This window comes from Oncorhynchus masou, chromosome 27, assembly GCF_036934945.1.
Source record: "Oncorhynchus masou masou isolate Uvic2021 chromosome 27, UVic_Omas_1.1, whole genome shotgun sequence".
In the NCBI taxonomy this organism is placed as follows: Eukaryota; Metazoa; Chordata; class Actinopteri; order Salmoniformes; family Salmonidae; genus Oncorhynchus; species Oncorhynchus masou.
Genome location: NC_088238.1, coordinates 28,005,824 through 28,017,852, shown reverse-complemented (window position 1 = coordinate 28,017,852; position 12,029 = coordinate 28,005,824). Strand labels below are relative to the sequence as shown.

Sequence of the window (12,029 nt, the reverse complement as noted above, 5' to 3'; positions counted from 1 at the left end):
TATAACATTTTACTCATTGAGTAACTTCTGATTCCTGTTCCACTACCAAAACAATTATTTTTTAAATATATTCTGTTATTTTACGAATATTTTCTACATTTTCCTTTTTTTGTTTATTGCATTTTTACTATTTATTTCAAAATACGCATTATTTACTGTTTGTTTTTCTTCAAAATAATAGTCTAACGATCTACTGTGCTCCACGTACCACACGTAGCCTACCTAGAGACATGCTGCCCCTATATTTTTTAGTAGTCACGCCTCCTTTCTTCGATTCACAGCGCACAGATTTCAACTGGACACCCCCCCCCCCTCCCCCATTTCCCGCGTAATTCCCCTCCTTGTATGGGCAAAACAATGCAGACGCAGTCCAAACGTCAGTTTCGTATGTAAATTAGTTTGATTGAGGAAAATCAGAAAATGGTGGAGTTGCCAAACGCGCATGCGTAAACATTTATAATAATCCTGGGAGAATCACAAATGTGCGCTCCTCGCGTCCTCTCTTGCTCTCCTCAAAACCCATTGGATGAGAAAGCCAGAGGTCTCGTCCCTCCGACATTTTCTTCCAATGGGTTTTAAAAAGGAGGTGAGCTGAGAGGACGCGAGCAAATACATTTGAGATTCTCCCCCAGACACGCAAGTAAAACGGAAACATCCGAACAGTGTATTCATTGTTACATGCGTTTAAATAGCCTACTAACGACGTCTTTTATTATCTTTACAACTCATTCATCATTGACTGTAACTCAAGGTAAGGACGTTACTTTGCCAAACAGACAACCAATTCTATTTAAAACAATCTTCACACTATGTGCTGAAGTTATTCGAGGATGTAGGCTATTTAACGTGGTTAAATATCGGTAAGCCATGAAAACCTTCTCTTAATATCCTAAATTGTTTTGAAATTTTTGAGTTAACTAATGTTTTAAATCAGTGTTTGGCAGCCAATGACAAGCACTGGGAATTGTATTCGTGTTAATATGCGCGCTCCTTTCTTCTGCTTGGCATTTGGTGTCCGGTGACAAGGAATGTGAGCGTTCCTTGATCAGGACTAGAGTCCAACAAATGTTTGTTTCTGTGCAACTCAACCATTGTAACCCGCACTGTTTTAATTAGCTAGATGTATTGTTTTTTTCCAAATAACTTATTGATGTTATGTAGGCTGGTTTCGTTTTCAAAATACCCCATACTGCCGCATCAACAAAACCTTACATGCAAACGGTGTAGGCTAGAATAATTGACTACGAGTTAACAATTTCGTTGTGATTTTATCTAATGACAATTCCAATCTGAGTGAAAGACTGGGTGTCGTGTGTGTGAGTGACATGTGGGTGTGTGGCTCTGCGCCAAACATGCCACTGGGTCTCCTTTCAATATTGTTCAACACTGGAACTTGTTTGCATGCATGGACTGTTCAGGTCTTATATCCTTTATTTCACACTTGTATTAATACAATTCCTAAATGTAAGTAGCAAACAGCTTCTCTGAAAATGTGCGTGTTTACAGTCCGGCCATGGGTTTGGAACCTTCCCATTGACGCATAATTATTCGGGAAACAGAGACTTAGTCATGCAGAAAGATGCGGTGTTAAGTGACACTTTGTATCAAGTAGTTTCACGAACTCTTTGAAGCAGCATTCGTACTCGTAAGCTGGTCAAATTGTTTTTAATATGGATGCTGCATGGGAACCAGAGGGAACCATGCTTTCTCCGTGGGTGGTGATGATCGATGTACATTCTCGACGCATGCAGGGCTTCTAAACAAACAAACAAATATTGAATAAACCAGTCGACAATGCAGTGGTTGTTACGTTTGCTCTAATTATTGATGAAAAAAAACGATTCAAAGCAGATATTTTGATCGTAGTAAATTTCGCAAGCATACCACGGGTTCAGTGTACAGTCGGCACCATGCAGCCCGCCTGCATCCTTCGAAGCATGTTGCCATTTTCGAGTTAGGCAATAGGCCCTACGTCAGAGCTGGTATTATACAATCGTTGGTGCCGTTCAAGATTTACGACCAGTCCCACTGACCATATTTATGGCTTTTACGGTGTGATATTTGTTTCTAAGTAGGCTATTCAATTCACCGTGTTTAGCTTCACATTTTTGCATGATGAAACGGTCTCAATCACGATGTATCAACTCTCTTTTATCGATTTTCACATCATAATCGGCTCTGTGACCACTGTCATTTGAGCATCACATGGATGCTGCCACATGCCCGCATCCCTGCCATAGGGGGTCAGGACCACATGGCTTTTCGTTGCATCAGCACTGCGGTTGCGTAACAGCGTCGCTGTACATGGCCAGGCTGTCCTGTTCTGGTCTCATTGACGTGATGACGGATATCCTAGTTCTCTCTGTCTGGGACTCTAGGTAATGCTAGCATTAAGGGGGCTCGTCTCTACAGAATTGTGTGACGCAGGCCTATGACTGTGTATTATGTTCATAGTAATGCATGAACAGGTTAAAGCTTAACTTTTTTGATAATATTAGATTCTCAGGGGACCGCCAAAAATGAGGGACAGACTCCCACATTTTGGACCCACTGTACTAACCTCTGAGTGCTTCCTCTCTCTGTCTTTGTGTTCTCTTACATGCATTGCACATGCCTCAGCCTCACCACTGAGTGCCACATCACTTTCTCTCAGTAGCCTACTTACTCTCTTTATAGCAAAGTTATGAGGACTTAGTAGTAGGGTTGCAAAGGCTCAAACTTTCCAGAAAATATCCAATGGAAGTTAAGCCAGGGAATTTTGCAAAAATGTATCCAAAAATGTAGTTTATAACAGTCAATTTTTGTTGTGGGATACACAAGTCAATTCTAGGTCTTGTGGCATATTCTGGTTAAAGGATCCCCAATTGCAACCCTCTGCATGCACAGTGCATTCTTCCATCACATGTACAGCTGATTCTCAAGATCTTGCACACAATGATATGCTATTGAGCCCACACTATTGCACTGTCTGAGCCAAGGACTACATGCTTTCTGGTAAGTTTTGATTACGATACTGGGTGGGGTGAATATATTTTGACATTATTTTTTTTCTTAACTAGCAAAGTGTGTGTTGATCATTTATAACTTCACAATTTCTGCTAGTTAGATTTTTCTACCATGTGGGTTTTAGCTTGCTTGAGCCTGAAACCATGAGTGTTAATTCACCGGTTTCCATGCATGTTTCATTTTAAATCGCTTATCTTACAAAGGAGTTGTTTAATCTAACTGCTTAACTATTTGTCTGTACATGGAATTATATTTGAGTTTATTAAAACTTATTTGTCTTTTTACAGAAATGCCACAGGCACTGATGTGTGGAGACATTTTACTGCAGCTAATATAGAAGGAAAGCTGTGTACATTTGCAAATGCTGTGTGAAATCATATGTGAAGAATGCAAGAAAGATGCAGAATCATCTGGCCAAGTGCATAAAGTTCCCTCAGCGCTCACAACAAGCAACCTCTGACAAAGTCCCTCTACTTCTATTCGAGATGAAAATGATGAATCTGACAGACGCCTTAACGATAGCAACAGCTCATGGTCCTCCTGGAATCAGAAGTTTGTTTGACTCAATGGAGGAACGTAGTCAGAGAAATGCTGATGAATGTCTTGCTCGAGCTATGTATGCAACTAGTTCACCTCTGATGCTCACAGACAATGTGTATTGGAAGATATTTTTGAATGTTCTTCGCCCAGTATACACCCCTCCAACCAGACATGCTTGATCTACTCATTGGCTGGTTGCAGAGTTCAAGTGAAGGTCAAGCAAATCATAGAGAAAGTGGACTGTATAGTAAACACCTCTGTGTGGTCGAATGCTGGTGGGCAAGGAATAATTGACTACATCTCCACCCAACCAGCATTTTACAAGCGCACAGACACCAGTCTTTAAATTGCAGATGAGCTGAAGGCAGTCATCAATGACCTTGGACCACAGAAGGTATTTGCACTGGTGACGGACAATGCTGCGAACATGAAGGCTGCTTGGTCTAAAGTGGAGGACTCCTACACTCACATCACACCCATTGGCTGTGCTGCTCCTGCATTGAATCTGCTCCTCAAGGACATCATGGCACTGAAGACAATGTATACACTCTACACGAGAGGCAAGGAAATGGTTAGGTATGTGAAGGGTCATATAGCTGCAATCTACCTCTCCAAGCAAAGTGAGAAGAATAAGAGCACCACATTGAAGCTGCCTAGCAACACCTGTTGGGGTGGTGTTGTCATCATGTTTGACAGTCTCCTGGAGGAGAAGGAGTCTCCAAGAAATGGCTATATCAGTCTGCCAATATGCACAGCCCCATCAAGAGGATCCTCCTGGATGATGTGTTTTGGGAGAGAGTGGTAAGCAGCAAACCTCCTGAAACCTATAGCAGTAGCTATTGCACGGATTGAGGGAGACAATGCCATCCTGTCTGATGTTCAGACTCTGCTTGCAGATGTAACAGAAGAAATTAAGCGTGAAGACTTCTGCCTGAAGCCCATACATGCCGCAGCGTGTATGCTGGCAAGAGCATCCTGTCTGGTGCAGAGATCAACAAGGCTTATGGTGTCATCGCTACTGTGTTTTGGCACCTTGGTCTGGATGAGGGCAAGGTTCTTGGCATTCTGGCGAAGTACACTTCCAAGCAAGGGCTTTGAGACGGAGATGCAATATGGCAGTCTTGCCAACATCTCATCAGCCACCTGGTGGAAGGGACTGTGGCTCTGGGGCTCTTTCCCCTGTTGCCTCCAACTCCAAATCCCACCAACCTCAGCTGCCTCAGCGAGCAACTGGTCCTTGTTTTTAGAACACACACACACCAAAGCACGCAGCAGGCTGACCAATACAAGGGTTGAAAATTTGTTGTCCATCTGGGAAAATTTGAGGCATTTTTTGAGCCTGACAATGAGCCATCCTCAAGGTTGGAAAGGGACAGTGAAGTTGAGGCCTCAGTCTATTCAAGAGGTGGACGTCCAGGGAGAAGACATGGAAGCCTGAGAGGAAGACAACCAAAGCTTTAGTTTCTAGACTCATTTTAAAAATATTTTTGGGAGATGTGATGGATCATGGGGATCATTCAACATTCCCCTTTGTTCAGTGCGATCATCCCATGTGAAGAGTCAACTCATCTGAATCAAGTTCAATTTGTAACTGAACAATTTTATTTCTATTGGAAGGATTTAATCATTTGCAATGATGTCTACATATGAGAAGGTTTGTTTGTCTCCATATGGTAAATGGATCCAGTGCATAAAACATCGTCATTTAAATGGTATTAATATTCATTTGTATATATTCCCACGGAAAGTTTCCACCACTGAATATTCCCAAAAAATGTGCAACCCTACTTAGTTTGTGTGTGTGTGTATATATATATATTACTGCTCAAACTGCTCAAAAAAATAAAGGAAACACTAAAATAACACATCCTAGATCTGAATGAAATATTCTTATTAAATACTTTTTTCTTTACCTAGTTGAATGTGCTGACAACAAAATCACACAAATTATCAATGTAAATCAAATGTTTCAACCCATGGAGGTCTGGATTTGGAGTCACACTCAAAATTAAAGTGGAGAACCACACTACAGGCGGATCCAACTTTGATGTAATGTCCTTAAAACAAGTCAAAATGAGGCTCAGTAGTGTGTGTGGCCTCCACGTGCCTGTATGACCTCCCTACAACGCCTGGGCATGCTCCTGATGAGGTGGCGGATGGTCTCCTGAGGGATCTCCTCCCAGACCTGGACTAAAGCATCCGCCAACTCCTGGAGAGTCTGTGGTGCAACGTGGAGTTGGTGGCTGGAGCGAGACATGATGTCCCAGATGTGCTCAATTGGATTCAGGTCTGGGGAACGGGCGGGCCAGTCCATAGCATCAATGCCTTCCTCTTGCAGGAACTGCTGACACACTCCAGCCACATGAGGTCTTGCATTAGGAGGAACCCAGGGCCAACCGCACCAGCATATGGTCTCACAAGGGGTCTGAGGATCTCATCTCAGTACCTAATGGCAGTTAGGCTACCTCTGGCGAGCACATGGAGGGCTGTGCAGCTCACCAAAGAAATGCCACCCCATGCCATGACTGACCCACCGCCAAACCAGTCATGCTGGAGGATGTTGCAGGCAGCAGAATGTTCTCCACGGCGTCTCCAGACTCACATCTGTCACGTGCTCAGTGTGAACCTGCTTTCATCTGTATAGAGCACAGGGTGCCAGTGGCGAATTTGGCAATCTTGGTGTTCTGGCAAATGCCAAACGTCCTGCACGGTGTTGGGCTGTAAGCACACACCCCCCCCCCCCCCCACCTGTGGACGTCGGGCCCTCATACCACCCTCATGGAGTCTGTTTCTGACCGTTTGAGCAGACATGCACATTTGTTGCCTGCTGGAGGTCATTTTGCAGGGCTCTGGCAGTGCTCCAACTGCTCCTCCTTGCACAAAGGTGGATGTAGCGGTCCTGCTGCTGGGTTGTTGCCCTCCTCCACGTCTCCTGATGTACTGGCCTGTCTCCTGGTAGCGCCTCCATGCTCTGGACACTACGCTGACAGACACAGCAAACCTTCTTGCCACAGCTCGCATTGATGTGTCATCCTGGATGAGCTGCACTACCTGAGCCACTTGTGTGGGTTGTAGACTCCGTCTCATGCTACCACTAGAGTGAAAGCACCGCCAGCATTCAAAAGTGACCAAAACATCAGCCAGGAAGCGTAGGAACTGAGAAGTGGTCTGTGGTCCCCACCTGCAGAATCACTCCTTTATTGGGGGTGTCTTGCTAATTGCCTATAATTTCCACCTGTTGTCTATTCCATTTGCACAACAACATGTGAAATGTATTGTCAATCAGTGTTGCTTCCTAAGTGGACAGTTTTGATTTCACAAGTGTGATTTAAAGTGTTCCCTTTATTTTTTTGAGCAGTGTATATTCCACAGTAAGTTTACATACACTTAGGTTGGAGTCATTAACTTGTATTTCAACCACTCCACAAATGTATTGTTAACAAACTATAGTTTTGGCAAGTCAGTTAGGACATCAACTTTGCATGACACAAGTAATTTTAACAATTGTTTACACACATTTTTTCACTTATAATTCACTATCACAATTCCACTGGGTCAGAAGTTCACATACACTAAGTTGACTGTGCCTTTTTAAACAGCTTGGAAAATTCCAGAAAATGATGTCATAGCTTTAGAAGCTTCTGATATGCTAATTGACATAATTTGAATCAATTGCAGGTGTACCTGTGTATGTATTTCAAGGCCTACCTTCAAACCCAGTGCCTCTTCGCAAGTATAAACACCATGGGACCACACAGCCGTCATACTGCTCAGGAAGGAGACACGTTCTGTCTCCTAGAGATGAACGTACTTTGGTGCGAAAAGTGCAAATCAATCCCAGAACAACAGCAAAGGACCTTGTGAAGATGCTGGAGGAAACAGGTACAAAAGTATCTATATCCACAGTAAAACGAGTCCTATATCGACATAACCAGAAAGGCCGCTCCGCAAGGAAGAAGCCACTGCTCAAAAACCGCCATAAAGAAACCAGACTCCGGTTTGCACATGGGGACAAATACCGTACTTTTTGGAGAAATGTCCTCTGGTCGGATGAAACAAAAATGGAACTGTTTTGTGACTGTTTTGGAACTGTGGATATATTGAAGCAACATCTGAAGACATCAGTCAGGAAGCTAAAGCTTGGTTGCAAAGGGTTCTTCCAAATGGACAATGATCCCAAGCATACTTCCAAAGTTGTGGCGGAATTTTTTCTTTTTTTTTTCTTTTGATTTTTACCATGATGTCAAGCAAAGAGCCACTGAGTTTGAAGGTCGGCCTTGAAATGCATACACAGGTACACCTCAGGCTAATTGACATCATTTATCGGAAGCTTCTAAAGCCATGACATTTTCCAAGCTGTTTTAAGGCACAGTGAACTTAGTGTATGTGAACTTCTGACCCACTGGAATTGCGATTACAGTGAAATAATCTGTATCACAAAATTACTTGTCATGCACCATGTAGATGTCCTAACAGACTTGCCAAAACTATAGTTGGTTAACAAAAAATTTGGAGTGGTTGAAAAAGAACTTTTTAATGACTCCAATCTGGGCGTAGTTAAACTTCTGACTTGAAGTGTGTGTGCAATAGATCTATATATCAGCTGATTTAGAAGTTCTAGTCAGAACCCTTCAACAACCATAATAGAAGTCTCTGCCAGCATCTAGCCTCCTGACTGACATGTAAGAAACTACTTGCCACTTGTGTAGTCATTCTTCAAGAGTTGCTTTTGTTTGTTTGTTTGGACAGGAGTCGCAGGTTTTTAAACTGTCCTTTTTTCAAATTCGAAAAAATAACAGTCCTTGTATGTAGTTACAGCCGTGTGTGAATTATGAAGACTTCTTCCATGCTGTTGTGAACTGAACTCTCATGAGATGGTTCTAGGACTGTTAACTCTTATGAACAGTGGACCTTTGAATAAAAACACTCAACCTACCTGTATAGTGTTGAATCAGTGAGTAAGCTATCCTCCACAAAATAGACAGGTGTGTCATCACAATCCTGGCCAGATTACATATCATATCCACAGATTATTACAAACATATCTATTTAAGTTATAATTTGCTTAATTTCCCCCTTCCTGTGTGTTCCAGATGTTTGGCTTCCACAAGCCCAAGATGTACCGGAGCCTAGACGGTTGCTGTATCTGTCGGGCCAAGTCCTCCAGCTCCCGCTTCACCGACAGCAAGCGCTATGAGAGGGACTTTCACAGCTGCTTTGGGTGAGTGGACCACTCCTCTATACCCTGGCTCAGACCCTGGGCAGGTCCAGCTGTCAGCCTCCCTCTGCAGCTTAACTCTGGGGGTAGAGAGGTCTGAGGCCTTCAGACTTTCTGTCAGATTTGGACAATACAGAAATTGTAATTGTTTTAGGATTCTTGTCAGTGTTCATTCTCATGACTATTAAGTCACTGTAATGCAATTAGATGTTCATTCTGTTTTGGAAACAGTTTTGTTTTAACTCCCAGTGCAATAACTTAAACTCCTTGGGTAAAATAATTATTTATCAAACTAGGACACATTTCCCTTTTCATCTCATTAAATAAGTATTTTGTATGAAACCAGAATTGAAAGAGTTTTACGTTCTCACCTTGGTACTTTGCCTCTCCGCTATTGGCCGGGCCAGTATGCGTCGGTTCATTGCTATGGTAACCGGTGACGTAAGTCAACAGGAGAAGCGTTCTAGCAGAAAAGCTCTGACCGACTCGCACTGACTGGCGCAGGGATCATAATAACAATACGCTGAGCTTCAAGACTGTCATCATTCATTCATTCATTCATTCATTCTCCCCTATAATTTTCCCTCCAGGCTGAGTGAGGTGCGTTTTGGGGAGATCTGTAATGCCTGTGTTCTCCTGGTGAAAAGGTGGAAGAAACTCCCAGCTGGCTCCATAAAGAACTGGAATCATGTAAGGCCTCTCAGAATCCATCCATACTCTCTGTCCTACTCCCATCCACTCTCAGTATTCCATATAAGTCTTAAACAACACTATTACTGGGAGTGACTGACGCAACACCTGCAGGCATATAATAACCGCTTTTCCTTAGATACAGTACATTGTTTATTTGCTGCCCTATAGGCCATTCTATACATTGATGCAGTTACCTTGGAAGCAGACATCCACCCATCTGTCACTCAACCCTTCTCTCCTGTGTCACAGGTTGTTGATGCTAAAGGTTCCGGGTCGAGCTGGAAGATGACAGTGAGGTCCAAGAAGATGAAGAGGCGAGCCAGGCCAAGTCGGATCAGCCGAGTGCAGAAGGAGCTCAAGAGACGCAGTAAGCAGATGATACTCTGTGCTCGGCTATGCTGCCTTGTGCAGTGTAAACTTTGGGGTTTCAAAAGTAAATGGATCTCAACTCTTCTCTCCATTATTTGTCCTGCCTAAAGGGCTGTGAAACAAGAGACCTTGATTGATATTTCATATTACAGATGTGTACCTGTACCGTGCCTGCTATGTTATGAATAAGTTGAGATGAGTTTCTGATTGTTCCCTGCCCCCCACAGACTCTGACGCCCACAGCACCACCTCCAGTGCCTCCCCTGCCCATTCTCCCAGCTACAGCAACCAATCAGACGAGGGCTCGGACATGGAACTCTCACCTGGTGCCACCCACTCGCCAGTCTTCTCTTTCCTGGACCTCACCTACTGGAAAAGGTAATGGCTAGGATGGTGGAATCGGTCATTTATCAGGCCCCAAACGGACAGAAACTTATTTTTTTATTTTACCTTTATTTTACTAGGCAAGTCAGTTAAGAACAAATTCTTATTTTCAATGACGGCCTAGGAACAGTGGGTTAACTGCCTGTTCAGGGGCAGAACGACAGATTTGTACCTTGTCAGCTCGGGGATTCGAACTTGCAACCTTTCGGTTACTAGTCCAACGCTCTAACCACTAGGCTACCTGAACTTTTCCAATGAGAAACCATTTTTCTGTTGCAAAATGCCTTGCTACGGTGTACCCAAATGAATGCAACCCATGTTATACTCGACCAGTTTTGGTTCAGATGCTGTATTTCCTCCTTTTAATGCACAATTAACTCCATAGCCCCATTTAATCCTCCTTCATGGCACATTTGTTTGATTTAGTTTACTCTCTCACTATAGTGCTTTGCTGTCTTGACTGTCCTCTTTGGGTTTTAGGCAGAAGGTGTGCTGTGGCATCATCTACAAGGGACGCTTCGGAGAGGTACTCTTAGACCCCCACCTCTATAAGCCCTGCTGCCAGAAGAAACAACAGCATGAGCCAGAGGAGGAAGCACAGGCGAACAGAGCGAACGTGATGAGCCCTACGCCACCGAACATCCCACTCACTCCCCCAGGTCAAAGATGAGGGGCGGAGGAACAGTGGGGATTTGATGTCATAATGTCTCAGAGAAATCACATGACACTCTACAGAAGTCAGGTGGAGACCGTTGGGATTTTATGACGTTCTGGAGCGCTCTCAAGACAGTCTTCTGGGATTGCTTTCTATTCAAGGGCAGCTGGACTACTTCTAAAATGTTGCGTTCTGTACCAGGAGGGCAAGGTTTGTTATTTTATATCTGTTAACAATGGACTCTTGCCCCCCCCCCCTTTTCTCTCTGAGTGTTATGAGATTGTGAATATTCACAATTTGTTTTCAATATAAAATGCTGGATCCGCTAAAGCTGTATGAGAAATGGAGACCTCTGCAACTGTACCTTTTTGTAGTAGGATAGAGCCATATCCATTAGGATAGAGAACAGCCTTCCACACTCTGCCTTCTCCTGTCCTGTACCCCATACATACACTGGGTCTGGTCACTTTCTGAAAGGATTTATTCTCTTATTTCACTTGTCCTTCCCTTAATCAACATGGTCATTGATCGGACTCCTAATAAAGGGAAAAGCTGTAGAAATTTGGCAAAATCAATTTGTCAGAGGTGTGGGAAGCAATTCAGCTATTTTTTAATCTTACCAGAGCCTTATTCTTCGAGGTTTCTTTGTTAAAGGGACACGTCTACACAACCAATGTCATATCCAGTCTTGATTGTGCACCAGGTGTACGCTCTGATATATTGATACTATATTCTTTCCAGTGCACATTTTTAACATTTGATATTGTTCTGTGTCTTTGGATGTACATACAAAGCACATTCAAACATTTTGAGGGAGCCTATAGTGTGCCCTATAGCGCTCTCGATCGCCAGTCCTCACCTGAACCAATATAAGCTAAAAAACCCACAAACTGACCTTGGAGCAGCACTTTGAGCACTTCCTATCAGTCTCCAGACCAGTTCCATTGAGTTTCCAAGCCCCTTAGAGCATATCTGACGGTGTAGTGGACACTTATTTATTCCTGTTTAGTTCTTTGAACACACACACAGGGTTCTGGGAAGGGGCTATGGTGCTAAATGGAACTAGGCCTATGGACCCTCTTATGATGTCAAGAAAAGACTGGCGAGTGGGCCAACCAAAAAGCTTCACTGGTTTTCTCCTATTGAGAATTTTGATGCCCTTTA

The 12,029-nt window shown here is 43.4% G+C and overlaps 1 protein-coding gene across 2 annotated transcripts; it reads left to right on the top strand.

Annotated features, from left to right (window-relative positions):
* The first annotated feature begins 623 nt into the window (after window positions 1–623).
* LOC135515943 (SIN3-HDAC complex-associated factor-like) lies at window positions 624–11,633 on the top strand. Of its 2 annotated transcripts, none has more exons than XM_064939822.1 (6): window positions 624–751; window positions 8,640–8,767; window positions 9,355–9,454; window positions 9,707–9,824; window positions 10,054–10,204; window positions 10,691–11,633. In XM_064939822.1, the coding sequence occupies exons 2-6, from the start codon at window positions 8,640–8,642 to the stop codon at window positions 10,878–10,880; spliced, it is 687 nt and encodes a 228-aa protein (XP_064795894.1). In that variant the 5' UTR covers window positions 624–751; the 3' UTR covers window positions 10,881–11,633. The 2 variants fall into 2 exon arrangements, with proteins under 2 accessions (XP_064795894.1, XP_064795893.1); XM_064939821.1 differs by having other exon boundaries at window positions 9,707–9,890.
* The last annotated feature ends 396 nt before the right edge of the window (window positions 11,634–12,029 follow it).